The sequence below is a fragment of the Nymphaea colorata genome, chromosome 11 (genome assembly GCF_008831285.2).
Source record: "Nymphaea colorata isolate Beijing-Zhang1983 chromosome 11, ASM883128v2, whole genome shotgun sequence".
NCBI lineage: Eukaryota > Viridiplantae > Streptophyta > Magnoliopsida > Nymphaeales > Nymphaeaceae > Nymphaea > Nymphaea colorata.
The window spans coordinates 19,548,738-19,566,965 of record NC_045148.1 but is presented as its reverse complement, the minus strand read 5'-3'; the positions used below and the strand labels follow the sequence as shown (position 1 = coordinate 19,566,965).

The window sequence follows — 18,228 nt, the reverse complement described above, 5'->3', positions numbered from 1 at the left end:
ATCCGAATTCGAATCCGAAAATATGTATATCCGAAAAGTCGAATATAATAAAGAGTATATCTGATCCGAATCCGATCCGTTTACCTCCCTACGTGGGATTCGTCGAGTTCCACATATGTGTACAACCTAAACCCAATGTCCCGGTTCCGAAAAAGCTTTGATCGGAAAATAGCAACAAGCAGTTGTCCAACCATATGGTTGATGATTTGCCGCTGAGGCATCGCCTGGACGATCTGGGTGGTTGCATCGGAGATGCAGTTTGCGCAGTCGGCAATGGAGACCTCGCTGCGGCAGAGGATTAGACCATAGCCTTGAACAGAGCTTTCGGCCCCCGTGGCGGTGCTAAAAGCCGTTTATGAAGGCGTTGCTGGAGAGGGAGAGGAAAAGAGTGCTCAGACTTCGTTGGAAGGTGCTGTTGGCAGTGTAATTGGAAGTCGTTGGGCACAGCACAGCGTGTAGAAAGGATTGGTAGTCTTGCAAAAAGGCAAGCTGAAGCTGCAACAAGAAGTATCACAAAACAGAGTCCCCATCTCGCCGGGACGATCTGTTGCTTGGCTAGAGAATGCAGGTAGAGAAGCAAGAGGCCGAAAGCAAAATGTTTTTTTATTTTGTCAAAGCCGATCCTTGGTAATCACAAAGCTTGGTAATCACAAAACTTGCTTGATTGAATGTGCAGTCAAGGCAAATTTCAAAGGAAGAAAAAAGCTAACCTAAAATCAGGTACGTCAGTGGCACTTGGCATGCCCTTATCTGAGTGGGTTCAGCCCCCAACTCATTCCCTTCCACTCCATGAATCGCTCTTTTCAACTCTAGTGGTTCACAAATTCTTTTTAACTCGAAACTCTGAGGAGACGGTTGAGAGGAATACAGAGTCTTTTGTTAATATAGCATATATGCCTTTGTAGATTATTTAGAAAAGCTTGGAGTATTTTAGTGACGTAGAATTAAATTTGTTGATCAGTACGCCAATACATGCCACAATCAATTTTTACTTCAATCTGTTGTGGGTTCACAGATGACACTTTCGATCGTGCTGAACACCTGACTATCATGTACGTGGCACTTGATTGAGCAGCACTTCAGTGGCCTTTCAAGGGGCAGAACTTTTTCAGCTCCTACAGCTGTCCTACAAATTACCTGCAGAGTTCTCATTCACTCCTATATGGTTCGGTTGGCCGGCAGATCAGGCAGATGATTTCTTAGTGCTTTTCTATTTCTCAAGCGTGATATGGCAACATGAATCTGCACAATGTTCTATGAACGTGTCCCAATTCTTATGATAGGATTCATGGAACAGTGACAAGCAGTTCCTATTGCCAAGCAGCTCCCAAGGGAACTTTGAAGCAAGTAATATGACGCTTGATATTAGTCGCAGATTTAGTCATAATTTCTGTGTTGAATACACGTTGTCATTGACGCTGCATGATGATAAACACCTATACCACGGCCGCTTCTCAGTCACCATCTCTGTAACGAAGGATTCTACATCCTCTAGTATCAGCAGATTCAAAGGTTTAAAAGACGTACCAATTAGCTACTGGAAAATACTGTTTATCATTATTATGTGGTACGTTATAACCAATTTAAGGAAAAAAATACAACGTCAAACAAATACACTCGTCAAGTTATCTCTTGCTCTGCTAGAAACAACAAATTTGAAATAAAAAGGTTCGAATGAGTAATAGGCGTAGATGTGGGGAAGCACTTCATCTGGCATCTAACTTGGAAAAGTCAGCACTAGAAATGGATTGTGCTCTTGAGCCACCTTTTGACGCATCTAATTTTGTTGTTTCAACAGATGAACCAGTGGAGATGGACCCAAACTCCATTGGGCTTCTGCCCACAAAGAAAGCTGGAGTTGAAGGAGCAACAAGTGTAAAAGAACCACTGCTAAGCATGAGAACAACTGAGGACATTGTTGGCCTAAGCGCTGGATCCTCTTGAACACATAGTAACCCGACATGGATGCACCTCACTGCTTCCCTCATTTGGCATGACTCTCTCAATGTCTCGTCCAGTAGTTCTGTTGCCTTGTTTTCCGTCCAGAGTCTCCATGTCTGCAGCATTCCACCATCGCCATCATAAATTTAGAGCAGCTTTTTCATGCAATGTGTCATCTGTTAGAGAATTAAAATTTAAAAGGCATTACTTACATAACTAAGGAGGTCTTGACCATACTGTGACTGAGAAAATGAAGAAATCTTCTGACCGCTTACAATCTCTAGCATCAAAACCCCAAAGCTGAACACATCTGACTTAACTGAGAATTGGCCTTTCATGGCATATTCTGGTGACATATAGCCACTGCCAAACAAGGGGAACCAAATTAATAACATTTATAATTTGATGTAGACAAAAGATTGGTGGTTGGTACCAATCGTAAGATTATAGACAAGATTTCCATTTTACAATTACTGGAAAAGCAATCAGATGGCATTAAAACTGTTGTAATTGGTGCAAAAATTAAAGTGAGATCATATGCCTTTAGCTTTCGCACTAGCTTGTGACAGACGCTTGTGAAAGCACTGTAACACAATGAAGCTGAGAAATAGAACTTACTATGTCCCAGCAATCCTACTTGTGTTGCCCTGCGTTTCATCCAACCCCACGAGTTTCGCCATTCCAAAGTCCGAAATCTTTGGATTCATGTCCTTATCTAGCAGTATATTGCTGGCTTTCAGGTCCCTGTGAATGATCTTGAGTCGAGAATCTTCATGGAGATAAAGAAGTCCTCTTGCAATGCCATTGATGATCTTGACTCTTGTCAGCCAGTCCAATTGCATTCTTTTGGTTTGGTCTGTTAGAAATAATGCAAGCATTGAAAGCTTCATCAGTTTGAGAAGACAACGATCCGTCAAAACAAAGGTAGGCTAGTCTCTCTACCCCCCCACCCCCCCCTCCCCCCTCTGTCATCCTTTGAAAAGACGATAGGGAGTCTATTGTCCTTTTAGAAACGATAACGTGGGTCTCTGTCCTCTCTCTCTATGTACCCCTGTTCTCCTTTAGAAAAGAAGTCGAGTCGGAGTCTTTTAAGACATGTCCAGGTCCATGCAACATAAACTGCCATTAATGAAGGTGTTAGGTGACTGTAGAAAAGCCATTGGGTAGCTTGTAGGCCTGGCTGCAGATGTCAACGCGCATGCCTTAGAACGTCTGATCTGCTATGGGGTCAAATTGTACTTACCTCGGAGATGGAACAGGTCGTTTCTTAGTTCAACAGAATCAGACAGATCAAGGGATCCCCTAGTTTCTAAATTAGTTGAGGGGAAATCTTATAAGTTCCAAAAGAATTTCGTTATTTCCGCACAAGTTACGGCATCTCTGTAGCAAGAAATACTCAAAGGGTATCAAAAGAAATAAATAATTACACCATGCTTATATATTTTTATTCTAACTCTTCGAAGGGGCATTTGATTACTTTTAATCTACACATATCATAACTGGGAATTGATGTCTATAGATATAAGCTCAGATTTTTCCTTTCTGCTTTGAGATCAGACTTTTTGACAGGAAAAATAAAATGAAGATCGCAACTGTGATTTTAGGTCTAACCGACTTAAGATCCTTAATTTGACGAATGATAGATGTTTTTGTCTAAATTTTTTCTTGATTTGTATGTGAGATTTGCTTAGAAAACAGGCCACTCGCCGTGGAGATGCGTTATCATCACGCAGCAATGCTATCAAAAAGAGGAACATATTGTTGTGATGACCTATAAAATTGACTCACCAAATAAAAAGTAGTCAAGACTTCTGTTGGGCACGTATTCATAGACCAGAATCTTTTCATTTTCTTCAAGGCAGCACCCAAGAAGCCGAACCAGGTTCCTGTGCTGAAGCTTGGCTACCAATTTCACCTCGTTTTTGAACTCAATCACTCCTTGGCCTGAACGGCTAGACAGCCTTTTTACTGCTATTTCCTGGCCATCCGGCAATTCACCCTGGAAAAAAAAGGAACTCCTGATTATCTCTTTTGTTGAAATTTACGTCAACGTAAGGTGTTATATAATATCATATATGTAGAGCGAGAGATATAGAGAGAGAGAGGGGCGACACCTTGTAGACAGGACCATATCCACCTTCCCCTAACTTGTTCCATTGAGAGAAGTCGTTGGTAGCAGCTTTAATGATGCTTAAGTCGAAAATGAACGATTCCTTGCTCCCAATGTGTTCCTCGTGATCGCGATGGCCTGAGAAAAGGGTTTGGCATGCGTTAATCTAGTTATTCTTGGGAAGGTCCTGAATGTATGTTTGTGTGGTGCTTATGAACAGCTAGCTTACTTTGTGCGACGATGTTCTTCTTCTTGGATTTCTTGATACATAAGACAGTGGCAAGGATGCAAAGGATCAGAGCAGATGGAACCAAGATGGAGACGACGATCACAGTGGTTCTTGATGATTTGTTTGTGGTTGTGGAACCTACAAAAACGCAATTTAGTTAATTGAGCAATAACTAAGAACAACTAATTAATAACTTTGGTATTATGTATTTCAAAAAGCTCACTTAACCCTTTTCATAGTCAATTAAAACGATCCACTGATTAATTTAGCATGTCATTAAGTTAATAGAAGAATTAATATTTTTTTCTCCGAAAAGGAACATGAGAATTATATTTGACTTGCGAATATCCTTAACTTTTTCCTGCGTAATTTTTTGTGTTTAAGAGGAAATTATTTAAAAGGCAGCTAAAAAGGCTGCCACGTGATGAATGAAGTTAGAACTTCTGTTGTCTTCTTATTTTTCCAATTGTATAAGCTTAAATTCTAGCTGCTATAATTTTTTGTCACTTTTAATTTTCTTTATACTTTCTGGAATATTTATAATTTTTCTGTCTGAGTCTTCCTACGTAATATTTGCAAATTAAATCAATTTATTCACAAGATTCCAGTATGAGTTTGTGTGCCAATGAGCCCATGCGGGCGATGAATCATTAAACAATAAAAAGAAAAATAACGATAGAACGTTCCGAGAAAGGCACGTGACAAAGACAAACGAAAAAGTAAAAACAGACTTTAGAAGTTGAGAAAGGAAAATAGGAACCAACCTGTCGTCGACGCGTTGGAAGGAGGTGGAGAAACGCCTGACGGTTGACCGGCCGGCGGCGAAGCCACACCGGTTGGCGACTGTGATGGCTGGTTGATGGCGGAGGCGTTAAAGAACGGGTACACTTCATACCTTATGTTGCAGGTAGGCATGAGAACCCGGCCCCCCTGCTTCCCATTGCAGCAAGCTGGTATCGCCCCGATTCCTTCCGAAAGGCAGCCGCTGCAACCATCGCTGGATAAGTCTCTCGTGCACTGCACCAACCCATATATCTTCTGGAAGTCGTTGAATTTGGTTTCTCCGGCAGCAAACAGCCGGCCGGATGAATCGGTCGTCGCCGTCGAAGAGAGGTTTGCCATGAGATTTCCGAGCTGCGAATTGAAGAGCGTGGGATCCGATACGTTATTCTGGTTCCACATGTAGTACCTAAACCCGGTGTTCACGGTTCCGAAGAAGCTCTGGTCGGAATATCGCAAGAAGCAGTTGTCGAACCATATAATTGATGATTTGCTGCTGGGACATCGCTGGAGGATCTGAGTGGTTGCATCGGAGGTGCAGTTTGCACAGTCGGCAGCAGAGACGTCGCCGCGGCAGAGGACGAGGCCGTAGACTTCATCAGGGGTTTCGCCGGCCGTGGCGGTGGTAAAGCCATTTATGGAGGCGTTGCTGGAGAGGGAGAGGAAAAGGGTGTTGAGATTTCGTTGGAAGGTGCTGTTGGCGGTGTAATTGGAAGTGGTTGGACACAGCGTGTAGAGAGGATTGGTAGCCTTGCAGAGGGAAGCTGAAGCTGCAACAAGAAGCATCACGAAACAGAGTCCCCATCTCGCCATGGGACCATCTGTTGCGTGGCCGGCCGAAGGAATGCAGGTAGAGAAGGAAGAGGCCAGGAGCAATTTGTTTTTAATTTTGTCAAAACCCGAACCTCGGTAGCCTCAACAGTTCAACGAATCTGCAGTCTTAGTTGACTTAAAAGAACACCACTTTTTGAAGATAAAGAGTGACTTGACCTTTGAGCTTCAAAGGGCGAAGAAGCGTGTGAAAGCAGAGTTTGAACTACAACATGGAAAAAAAAAACACACACACAAATGGCTATCTTTAGGAACTAAATTAACAAGTAATGGGTATTTTTCTGAACGGTCTTAGACTCCTTGTATACTTGGCTTCGTCATTGCTAGCAACGATAATAGGGATATCTATAGCCATATCCACTCGTAATGTCAAGGCCCTGAGCATAATATCAATTAAAGAAGATTATGGGTCATTTGGCACCAGTGATATCACATAAATGTATTTTAATAGTTGAGACAGATTCATAAAACACTAAAATTAATGTTCCATTACCCCAATTACTAAGGCAAATTTCTTAAGGTGTCCATACTGCCAAATGACCCATAACGAAACTGACAGCACAACCAAACATATAACCTGCTAGTTTGGGCCACTATATATTGTTTTCTTACCCAGAGCTAACAAAAAAGGTTGGACTTTCTCTTCTATATCACCAACGATGGTAGAGCCTGAAATTTTACCGAGCCGCCACCGTGGGGTCATAATGAAGCTGCCAGTTGCCTTCCTCTTGCGACTCATTTGTCATTTTATGTAAACTCTTGAATGATATGATCCCACGAAAGCGTAAGCCACTTGATCTATAGACCTTGTAGGGAGCAATTCCAAATCAGGATCCCCTACAAGGTGGAGTACCAAGTCCCAGATAAATGCCGCCATGGCCTTTCATGAGCAAAATTAGGTCCAGTTCAAGCTAGAAATGCAAATGAGATCAGTTTAAACATCTGAAACTATTAACAAGAGACTGAACACTCAAACTCAACCGGTGGAGGTTTTCTTGTTTCTTCGGTCCACACGAACAACATCACCGCTGCCGCCACTGCCAGAGCCAAGTTCAAGCTGAGCTTGGCCCGCTCGAACTCGTCTCGAGTGTCGGAAGAGTTGGCTCCAACTCAAGTTATACTCAGTCAGACTGGAGCCAAGAACATGTTGCTCGAGTTGAGCCACTGTCCCAAAAGGAATGCTTGAAGCGCAGGCCTCGTTTTGGAGGCCAAAAGGGACCCAACCTGGCTAAGCGCGGTAAAACGTCGCCACTGAGCAGGTAGCTGTATGTTGTCAAGGTTATCTTTTAAGACATACTTTACTGGTTGATTCATTCTCAATGCCGTACGTGAATCTTTTTTGGCATCAGACGTGGTAGTTTACGGTCCCTTCGTTTCTTCCGCAATTTGTTTCTTGCGGAAATGTTCATCTTCATCTTTTGACCTTGCCTGAAAAATGGGCTCGGAATTCTCAAATGTTCACCTTCATCATTTGACCTTACCGGAAAAATGAGCTCGGAATTCTAGACTGTCCATCTCCGTCTTTTGACCTTACCTGAAAAATGGGCTCGGATTCGCAAAATCCGAACCGTTCATCCCATTCCTTGGATGATGTCGGGTGGCTGGAGAAATTCACAGAACATCACAAGATTTTTTACTGTGACTAAACCTGTGAAAACAAATTACAAGGAGGTTAACTAATTTGAGTTGCCAAAGAAATTAATTTGTTAGGTTTACCAAGAGGTGTTCAATTTGCATACTCGCTACAACAATGAGAAACCGAGCTGCTTACGTCTTGAGAAAGAAATGTTGACCTTGACGGCACGATCCATCTCAGATGCATGTGTTATTGCAAAGATGAGAGGGAGCCTTAATGGACAAACATGGACATTACCAGTTCATCGTTTTGTTAAGGTTCGTAAGGAAGAACTTTGAAACTAAATCTAAGTTAATAACTCTATGAACATCATAATCAGGAACGCCATGACGTGGTATACGCCACTTATAGAGACTTGTCCAATAGCTGGACATTCTTCGATCTGAAAATGCCTAAAGCGCTATGAAAATTTGAAATTAGTCAGCTGCCAGATTTTGCCTCACAGCCCAAGTCACGATTCTTGGATCAATATCGATACGCTAGGACACCCATTGAGTTCATTGGTTCAGCAGCACATCCATTGAGTGATCAATTGGATGTCGTCCTGCTTCTGTCCACAAGAATGCCACTTAGGCTCACTTTTTTTTTTTGTCAATATCTGATTTTAGTAAAATCTGGAAATATTCATTCAATCACAGTGATATTAGCCTCAGATCAAATCCCAGCGTTGTATAACTGACCAAACTGGTCTTCATTCTGTTAAATAGAATCGATACTAGCACAAAAGATCTCAGGCTTATTGTTTACTAATTAACAAATCAATGTAAAGTCGCAAAATTAATTTACTCCGAGTTAGATAGACGGGATTTCGGTAGTCTTCAAACTGCATCACCGACAGGCGTTCTTAATTTAATGAGTCATGGAGATGTCACCAGGAAGCACTGCATCATGTAAGGAGAAACGGGTCCCATCTGGGATTATGATGAGTAGAACCATGCAGATCAAGGGAACACCCAGCTAGTCTTTAGTTGAGGGGGAGTCCTCCCTAAAGTCAGCTTTTCTCTTTATTCCTGGAAAGTGGCATTGCTTTTGCAGAAGTAATTGCATTGAGCTGGCCGGGTCCTATCTTTCAGATTTTCTATAAATTTCAGAAAAGATATGCGATTTCTGAAACTTTTTCGGCAACATTTGATGGAACAAGGGCTCCACATGCCTCGCTACATCTTTATAATCTTTTTAGGTCATTGCCAGTGTACTTAATATGCAGCTGACACGACATATTGGGATTGAACTTCGTCTTTGGCAAGATTGAAAGCGAACATACTGCTGGATGTTACATTGTTGGCACCCTTTCGATCATTTGTTAAACGAAAATTATTTCAGCAATCAGTTTTTCCCCCATTTTGTAGAAACCAGTTAACGGAACAACATTTAGTTGTTAATCAATCTCTTGTGAATTTGTTCAATGTATTGACAAAAGCTTAACTGCTTCGTTTGTAAACGCAAAACCTGTCGTATACTGAATTTAGTAGCCAAACTGAACTCAACTGCGTCGGTACTACGTTCAGCGGCTGACATATTTAGCAGGGCAGGAATGTTCGATCATGATTCCACTTGTATGAGTATTATCTCATAACATGCAAAGCCATAAGTAGTATCTAACTTGAAGTTCAGGCAAATATATCTAATTAACTCGCTAAGGGGATTTACTGCGGCCTCCAACAGAGCTTTTGGCTGTGTTTGTTATCAGAACTCGAATCAAACAATTGTACTCGATTCAAGAGCCACGTATCAGTACATTCTTCTATGGAACATGCCCACCAAATTATTTCAATCCGTATTTGCATGTCTAGAAAATTAACGAAAGATTTGCTCAAACAAAAACAGGTACATACACAAACAGCATTGCTATCTAGCGTCCAACTGTGAGATTGTCACATCGTTTGTCCATGGAGACCTCGCGACGCCCCCTGATGCATCTGATCTCATCAGTCCAGTAGATGATCCGTCGGATGAGTAATTGGACTCCATAATTGTTCTGCCCCAGCAGAAAGCAGGAGCTGAAGGAAGAGCAAGTGTAAGAGAACTGCTGGTGAGCATGAGCACAATTAAGGACATCGTTGGCCTTAGTACTGGATCCTCTTGAACACATAGCAACCCGACATGAATGCACCTCACCGCTTCCCTCATTTCACAGGACTCAACCAATTCCCTATCCACTATCTCTGTTGCCCTGTTTTCCCTCCAAAGCCTCCACGCCTGCAGCATTTCACCATGGGGATCAGAAATATGAAGAAGCGTACAAGTAACGGTCATAAATCAGTTTAATATATGAAAATACTTACATGACTAAGGAGATTCGGACTGGATTCTGAGGTGCCAAATGATGTATTTTTCTGACCGCTCACAATCTCTAGCAGCAGAACTCCAAAGCTAAACACGTCTGACTTAATAGAAAACAGGCCCTGCATTGCATACTCCGGTGACATATAACCACTGCCAAGCAAGAGACAGAAAAACTGTTTACTGTATCTTATTATAGGACAATATTTAGTGCTTGTGGTGCATCATGATGGGCAGATTTGACGTTTGCAAACATGAGCAGAAATGAGCTTGCTAAACGCATTCTGTCATTCGTGCTACAATTTCCACCGGCACATATATCCTATTGGATTAATCCAATTAAGTAATCTGATGCAGTTGAGGTCGGGATTAGATTTTAGTCACTTACTACGTCCCAGCAATCCTTCTTGTATTGCCATGCGTTTCATCCAACCGCACAAGTTTTGCCATTCCAAAATCCGAAATCTTCACATTCATTTCCTTATCTAGTAGTATGTTGCTGGCCTTCAGGTCCCTGTGGATGATCTTCAGCCGAGAATCTTCATGGAGGTAGAGGAGTCCTCTTGCTATGCCATTTACGATCCTCATACGAGTACCCCAATCTAACTGCATCCGTTTCGCGGAGTCTGTTAAACACGTTTGAAGATTTGAGAACTCGTAATTCTGAAAAGTATGTTTGGGTGGGATGCAGTGGCGGAGCCAGCGTGGGGCAGGCGTGGGCGCCTGCCCACGCCAGCCCAAGAAAGCTCCATGTGAAATGGAGCCTCAACCCAGCCTCACACTCGTGTTGTCCACGCCAAAACGGATCGGGTCTCAGCAGTTCACAGCGATCCAGCTCCAGAAAACATAAAACAGTCGCCCGCCCAAATTGGAATTTCACCCAAAAGTAGAAACTCAGAGGAAGGCCTAAGGGCGGAAGGGGCGAAGCCTCGAAGGGCAAGGCTGCAAGGTGCAACAAGTCCAAGGGCGGCGGGCGCCAGGTGCTTCTTCTTTTTCTTGAATGATTTCTTCTTATTGAATGATTGAATGAATCATTTCTTCTTGAATGGTGTTGGGTTTTCATTTTTCATTTGTTTCCCCCTTTTTCAACGCTTTTCATCTGTTTTTGCTTTCTCTGGATGTAAAATTCCGGCATTCTTGTTTATATATATGGAATGTTTTGATGAGTGCAAACGCAGTTCAGCAGTCATAATAAACAACTTTGTCTTGTTGGCTGTTGCGTTTATTGCCTACTGATACAAAGGAAGTATGCTGTACCAGAAAAATTAGATGCTTGCATTCCACTATGGCACTATCAAATTTTACAGTGGAACTTGCGGAATCAACCGTGAGCTGTAAGCTTGCTGGTAGAAAAAGAAAGTAAACAGACCATGATCTGGCACTCTTTACAGCTTCATTGGCTATTGGGTAGACTGAGTTTTTCGAGCTTTCCTAAAAAAGGAAGCCATGTGCACATGAGCTATGAGTTTTTGATGCTCATCAAGTTATCAACTTTTACATGTCGCCTCAAAAAGGCCTAGTGTTTGAGCTGCACGCACAATCCATCCTCCAGCTTTTTCTCAACAAAAAGGTTGCTGTAGATAAGAGTCGGATGGCATCAGGTGTTTTTCATTTCTGTTGGTGGGGAAATTTTGTTTTTAGACAGAGGCCTTTTCTTCTTAAATTCGCCAGAAAATGTCTCTGTTTCCTAAGATATTTGATGCAAACATGAGTTGCTCTAACTTTGCCAAATATGAACCCCAGTCCCCATATCATTAGTCATTTACCTTAAACATCTTACAGATTTGGATGTCAACTGCTCAATAGACATCTTACAGTATGATGTCTGATTTCTGCAAGTAACATCATAAAAAAGACAGTATGCCAACTGCTCAATAGACATTGTACAAGTTTAATTTTAAAAATCCTCAAGAAACTTCCTCTGTTCTACGACTGACTTCACGTTTGATCTATAGATTCCCATGTGGCATCTGATGTGTGGATATTTAATCTCTTATTCATGCAATCCTTTAACTATGGTCATTCGACCAAAAAATGCAACCCAAATGGCTTTGGACAGAATATATGAAATATGTTATTGCAGAAATATACTTTGCATTGCAGTTGTCTGTTAATGAAATGAAAATCTATTTTAATATGTTTGATCTTGCTATAAAGGCAATGCTATCATGCACCAAGGATATCTTTTTGCATCATAAAGTGAGTAGAGTCTGATAACGTATCAAGCACATTCAAGAGTAGTTGAATCAAAGTAGTTCAGCAGCAGCAACAGGCAAATGTCCGTTGCTTCTATGCTAGGCCAAATGTAATTTTGTACATGATTATAGTTTTTTTTTACTTGCTTTTGGAAACCAATTGTAAATTTGTTTACAACTATAGTCATGTACAAAATTTGTTCACAAACTATGTACTAGTGCCCCATAGCCAAAAATTTTTGGCTCCGCCACTGGTGGGATGCAAGAAACAAAAGCAGATAATTAGCACATCGATGCAGAGGAAGTGTGCAGCGGCAGTGTATGGCGTTTAGTCTTGGGGAGATGATCAGATCATTGTGGTGTATTCAGTTTTCCTCTATGGATACTTATGTTGCATGGCATGAATGTCAATTTTCAGTGGATACTTTCGTGAAAAGATACTTGCAAACGCGAGGATTCGTATCTTATAATTTGTTAAGACATGATTCATAAAGAAAAAGAAATATTATCCTTCAGCCATCGGATAACATTGCAAGGATAGGTTAGACAGTTGAAATGAGAGGACGAAATTGAAAGAAGTGAATTAACGGAACGGATTGATTCGAAAAGCCACCAGTATGCATAGCAATGTATAGAACTAATATATACATGTACACATACGCCCCGATCGATCTGGTTCTGTGTGTGAAACAGGCCAGAATATTTTGATGGCCGATGTATATATATATATATATATATATATATATATATATATATATATATATATAATGTTAGATAAACAAAATCTTAATCATTGATGGATGGAGGTTGACATTGTGGAGGGTGATCTGAATTCAGAGTTCATTAAATAATGTCGAACATTTCAGTTCAGTCTTGCGAATTGCCATGACGCATTACTTATTAATTTAATCTCTCCCTCCTCCGTAGTGCTACCTTCTTTTGACAAGCAGAGTTGTGAATGATTGAAAACACTATCAGGAATCTGAGCTTAAAGCACAAAGACTGATAGGAAAACGGAAGCACATGAATGATGGGCATACACTAATTAGAAAAGGGCATATTTACTCTCTAATTTTGTGAAGAAAGGTCACAATCACGAGAAAGGCAGAACGAAGACGTGGTTACTGTACGTTGTTTGCCTTTCTGAGTATATACTAATACGCGTCCGAACGGTCATACTAGATGTTCATTAATTTAATTGTGTTTACTAGAAAAGGCAGTGCATAGATAGAGAAGGAAATAATTTCAGATATGTGCTGTCCAGAGTATAAAGTAGAGCAGACTGACCAAATAAAAAGTAGTCAAGGCTTCCGTTGGGCACGTATTCGTAGACCAGAATCTTCTCATCAGCTTCAATGCAACACCCCAGAAGCCGAACCAGGTTCCTGTGCTGAAGTCTGGCTACCAACTGCACCTCATTCTTGAATTCACTCGTTCCTTGTCCGGAGTTGCTAGAAAGCCTTTTTACTGCGACTTCTTGACCATCTAGGAGTCGACCCTACCAATACCCACCAATCAGTTTTCATAGATGAAGAGAACTGGCCTCGTCACATGGAGGGATATTGAATGCAATTTACCTTGTAGACTGGACCGAACCCACCTTGCCCGAGCTTGTTTGCCTTGGAGAAGTTGTTGGTGGCAACTATTATGCTGTCCAGGTCGAAAATTAATGACCCCTTCCTATCAAGATCTTCGTTTTGAATAACCGACTCTGTTACTATGCTTTGAATTGTTCTCCTCTTGTTTTTTTTCTTCATCAATAACACCGCCACCGCCAGAATGCATAGGACCAACACCGACGGAACAACGACGGAGATGATGATGACCATCGAGCTTCTTGACTTCGTCTGGCCTGCGCTCATTCCGTTTACCGGTCAATTTATAAAATTTTCCATGTCCCACCACAATCTTTTCAATCGTGTAACAAAAACATGTGTTTTTCAATGATAGGGTTTCCCTTTGGTCAAAGAGGAGGTTAACTTGAAGGTCCGTCTATTCTCCCATGGACGGTATCAACGATGAAAAAACGTAGATTCACTGACACGTGAGAAGAGGTTGTTGGTGAAAATACATTTTTACCGACATCCAAAAGGTGAGGTCGTTGATGATTGACTTTGAATGACGTCTAAAGGATGAAATGATTGAACATATTGACCTACACTGACGCGTGCAAGATACATGTCTTTGAAATTTTGTTTTTATTGACAACCGAAAATGGATGTCAGTAAAAATAACTTTTCATCGACACTTACTATACTTCTAATGAAACATTACCCGGCGGGACCTGAGTGGAAAAGATAAAATATTTCCTCTCCTAAAAAGAAACTGCTCCCTGTTCCTTCAAATTTACTGTGCACACAACAAATATGCACTAAAAAAAAAAGAGGTGGATTATTTTAGAAATTTTTATAAAAGTAAATACATTTTTAAACTTTTTAACATTTCATAATCTCTTTTTCATCTTTCTAAAACCATCTCTTTTTATTTTATTTTATTGAAGGCATTTTGATAATTACCGATCAGCTTCCAAAACAGCGATTAGAATGCATGTCATTCAAACGTCGTCCCCCAAGGGTTTGATGAACACATAGAGAAGCCAAAAAGTCTACAAGTCTGGATCCATGCATCATCTTATTCCTACATAAGCCAAGAAATAGACCATTTTCAAAGGAAACTGCCGTAAGAGTCAAGCAAATGGGTCGGGAAATCCTGCAGTGAAAGTCCATGCCTTCAGAAGTTACCACTACTGTCACGTACGAACAGATCAATATGGGTCTACAAGGCACATCAAGGGGTTTTATAGATAAATTAATTTCTCTTAGTGCATCCTTTTTCTTAATGAATAGGAAATGAAGAAAAAAGCATGCAAATTTTGCAAAGAAAGTAAATCACATCGGCAACTTGCTGATACATTACGAACTAGCGAGAGATACGAACCAAGATTAGCAACCATTGTAAGCAACACGTACGTTAAAATTGATCGAAGGTTCAGATTTTTAAAAGCATTAAGGGAAAACGGTGTCTGCTATAGAAATGCCTAAATAGATGATCCTAACCATGAAAGCTTTATATGAAACCATGACGATTACAAAAGCAGATTCAATCCGATGTTCCGTTTGATTGAATTCAATCATAAAAATGTAAAAGAAGAAGAAAAAAAAACTTTCTACTGAATGTCATTTTACCCTGGAAAAAGTGCAGAATACCCATAACTAAAAGGCAACCAGCCCCGTCTAAACGAAGTCGACTTCACCATCTGGCGACTAAGGCTTAACCATAATAATGAAGAAATAGGAAGGAGCCAAGTAGCCAACCTGTCGTTGCATCGGAAGGAGGTGGAGCGGCGGTGGTTGTTTGACCTGTCGGTGGTGGAAGCGAAACTCCTCCTGCTGATCGGAGCAGCAGAGCCACCGCCGTGGAATTGTAGAATGGGTCTGTCTCAAACCTTATGTTGCAGCTCCCTTCTAGAACCCGAGCGCCTATCTTCCAAGAGCAGCACGTTGGTAGAACAGAGATGGCGTGCGTCAAGCAATCGTTGCAGTCATTGGCAGAAATATCCCCTGTACACTGCACCAACGCGTATATCTTCTCGAAGTCATTGAACTTCACCTCTCCGGCCGCGAGGAACCGGCCGGATGGATTTGCGGCGGCCAACGAGGAGAGGTTGAACATGAGAGAAGCAAGCAGTGAACTGAAACGACCCGGGTCAACGTTGGATATGTTATTGACGTTGATCAAGGGAAGCTCGTTGCTTATGTCCAACCTCCCAATGAAGTTTTCGTCGGAGTATTTCAATTGGCAGTTGTCGAACCATATGATCGATGATTTTTTGTTGGGGCAGTCCCGGACGATCTTGGAAGTGGCATTGGAGATGCAAACTGCACAGTCGGCGGCGGAGACGTCGCCACGGCAGAGGACGAGACCGTAGACTTGGTCGGGGGTTTGGCCGGAAGTGGCAGTGGCGAAGCCTTTGTCGGGGGCGGCGGAGGAGAGATTGCGGAAGAGCGCCTCCAGGTTTCTCTGATAGGTGCTGTTGGCGGTGTAATTTGAAGTGGTTGGGCAATTGGCATAACCAGGAATTGCAGCGTTACCGATGTGAGACGTTGATGCAAAAAAAAGGAGAACAGTCCAGAGCTTCCATTTCGCCATGAGAGCAGGTCACGAGTTTCTTTCTTGGCTAAGAGCAGCGTACCGGGCGGTGAAGGAACGGGAGGAATTAAAGGCTGAGCAATTCGCAGTTTATGGTCTGCAGACAGCTACACCACTTGAAAAATTTATTGTCATTGGAACGGTGGAAGCTGGACGCCGAAGTCGAGATGAGGCGGAGTCGGCCCATATGCTCCATTATCTTATCTCCGCATCGCAGAGAAATTACGAAAAAGCAAATCAAAAGTAGTCAAAAATTTTAAATTGTTGATGTCGGCCGAATGCATAAACGCGTAGAGGCGTATATATGCAGACGGGTGCGTGATTTTTTCTTTGAAAAAAATTACATGCGGAGTCAAACGTCGCTCTTGAGGTCAAACATGCGTCTACAACTCATTCACATTGCCGTCCACTGAAAGCCAACAGGCAGTCACCCGCTCTTCTCCATGATAAGCCACCAGGGAAGACCTAAAGTTCAATAAGTCAAGTCGTCGCGTGGCCCTCTGCTCTTCCCCATGGTAGGACGCTTGCTTTTTCCTTCCTTTTTCTTTTCCCCTCGAGTTCCACCGCTTTTCTCGACTTCTCTCACCTACTCTTCTTTCATTCTTCATTTTCTGTTTTCGTAACGAAACAGAACATGACTTTTTTTTCTTTGCCTTATTGTTTAGATCCATCCAAAATTCTCGCGGACGTGGTTGCTGTTGTTTGATCGCCTTTGGTCATGATCAGTGCAAGTATTATGCAGGAAAAGAGAAACCGGTTGGACATACTAGGATGGTGAGGTATCAAAACGAATTAGAGAAAGAACAGAAATAATTTCAGATGGTACTCTCGACTCCTCGAGAGAACAGAATCTTCAGTGATCTGAGCAAATGAAAAGTAGTCAAGTTTCCCATTAGGCACTTATTCATGGACCAGTATCTTTTTCATTTGCTTGAAGGCAAACACCCAAGAAGAAGAACCGGGTTCCAGAGATGAAGTTTGGCTACCAACTTCACCTCATTCTTGAACATTTGCTCCTTGCCTAAAATTGCTAAGAAAGCGTTTTTACAGCGATTAATTTCTTGATTATCTTCCAGTCGGCCCTAAAAAGTGCTCGCTATCAGTCGTTACCACATGTGGTCACTTGTATATCAAAGGGAGCTAGCTTAGTTATGAAGGATACTGAGAAGATTACCTTGTAGACTGCACCCAACCCACCTTGCACGCCCAAGCATGTTTGCCTCGGAGAAGTGGGTGGTGGCCGCTATTCTGCTGTCCAGGTTGAAAATTATTGACTCTTTTATGCCAGTGACTTCAGTGCCATCACCCGACCGAGTTTGCTAGTAAACTTCTTGTTCTTCTCCTCATTCGCTTTTCCTGACCAATAAGGACGCAGCCAGAAAGCGTAGAACCAATACTGATGGAACAAAGACGGAGATTTACAATAATGGTTACCGAGCTTCTCGGCTTCATCTTGGTCAGACCGAGAGAGAGTTCTGTTTACCACCTTGTACACATAACGAGCTTACAAAAGAGAGTGGATCTTACTATCAATATATAAACTTTCAATATTGATATTGGTGTAAAAAAATATACAATATACATATTTACTTATCCTCTAACATTACACGAACGCAGACAATCTTAACATGTGTCCTGTAACATCTGAGATAAAGGGACGGGTATAATCAAATAGCCACTCGGATAACAAAAGGAGCGGGACCAAATAATGCGTTCTATAGTGTCTAAGATAATGAAATGGGTGGGACGCCCTATAGTGTTTGAAAGAAAATGAAATGTGTATGAGATAATTAAACAGGTCTTGTAGCGTCTACGGCAACGACAGAAGCATACAACAATGAAATAGGTCTTAACGAAAGTGGTCTAAGATAACGAAAGGGGCATGACCAAATAACGCATCGAGACAACCAAATGAATATTTGTTGTGTTTGAGATAACAAAAGGGTATAGAATAACGAAAGGGACATGACCAATAAGCAAAGACGCTTCTTTGCATGACCAATAAACAAAGACGCTTCTTTGCCATTTAGAGGACTATATCAGTCATAATGGCCTGCATATATAGACTGACACA

The 18,228-nt window shown here is 41.7% G+C and overlaps 2 protein-coding genes across 2 annotated transcripts; both read right to left on the bottom strand.

Moving 5' to 3' along the window:
- Positions 1–1,023: 1,023 nt before the first annotated feature.
- LOC116264113 (cysteine-rich receptor-like protein kinase 10) lies at positions 1,024–5,979 on the bottom strand. The gene is made up of 7 exons (XM_031644114.2): positions 5,045–5,979; positions 4,281–4,418; positions 4,056–4,189; positions 3,730–3,940; positions 2,560–2,797; positions 2,154–2,304; positions 1,024–2,057 (listed from the first exon to the last, which is right to left on the bottom strand). Exons 1-7 carry the CDS (start codon positions 5,871–5,873, stop codon positions 1,707–1,709), a joined length of 2,052 nt encoding a protein of 683 aa, XP_031499974.2. The 5' UTR covers positions 5,874–5,979; the 3' UTR covers positions 1,024–1,706.
- A 3,298-nt stretch (positions 5,980–9,277) lies between these two features.
- On the bottom strand, positions 9,278–16,392 carry LOC116264112 (cysteine-rich receptor-like protein kinase 44). Its single transcript, XM_031644113.2, has 6 exons — positions 15,320–16,392; positions 13,583–13,857; positions 13,293–13,503; positions 10,199–10,436; positions 9,813–9,963; positions 9,278–9,726 (listed from the first exon to the last, which is right to left on the bottom strand). Exons 1-6 carry the CDS (start codon positions 16,152–16,154, stop codon positions 9,376–9,378), a joined length of 2,061 nt encoding a protein of 686 aa, XP_031499973.1. The 5' UTR covers positions 16,155–16,392; the 3' UTR covers positions 9,278–9,375.
- Positions 16,393–18,228: the final 1,836 nt, after the last annotated feature.

What these genes read in the sequence shown, in the direction of transcription:
- LOC116264113 (XM_031644114.2), bottom strand. Translation starts at nt 5,873, where the DNA reads ATGGCGAGATGGGGACTCTGTTTCGTGATGCTTCTTGTTGCAGCTTCA. An exon ending in TTCCAACGCGTCGACGACAG is followed by an intron (nt 4,419 to 5,044) that starts GTTGGTTCCTAT and finishes GCGTTTTTGTAG; the next exon opens with GTTCCACAACCACAAACAAA. An exon ending in GAAGAACATCGTCGCACAAA is followed by an intron (nt 4,190 to 4,280) that starts GTAAGCTAGCTG and finishes CCCTTTTCTCAG; the next exon opens with GCCATCGCGATCACGAGGAA.
- LOC116264112 (XM_031644113.2), bottom strand. Translation starts at nt 16,154, where the DNA reads ATGGCGAAATGGAAGCTCTGGACTGTTCTCCTTTTTTTTGCATCAACG. An exon ending in TCCTTCCGATGCAACGACAG is followed by an intron (nt 13,858 to 15,319) that starts GTTGGCTACTTG and finishes GAATGAGCGCAG; the next exon opens with GCCAGACGAAGTCAAGAAGC. An exon ending in GTCCGAATCTCCTTAGTCAT is followed by an intron (nt 9,727 to 9,812) that starts GTAAGTATTTTC and finishes GAAATGCTGCAG; the next exon opens with GCGTGGAGGCTTTGGAGGGA.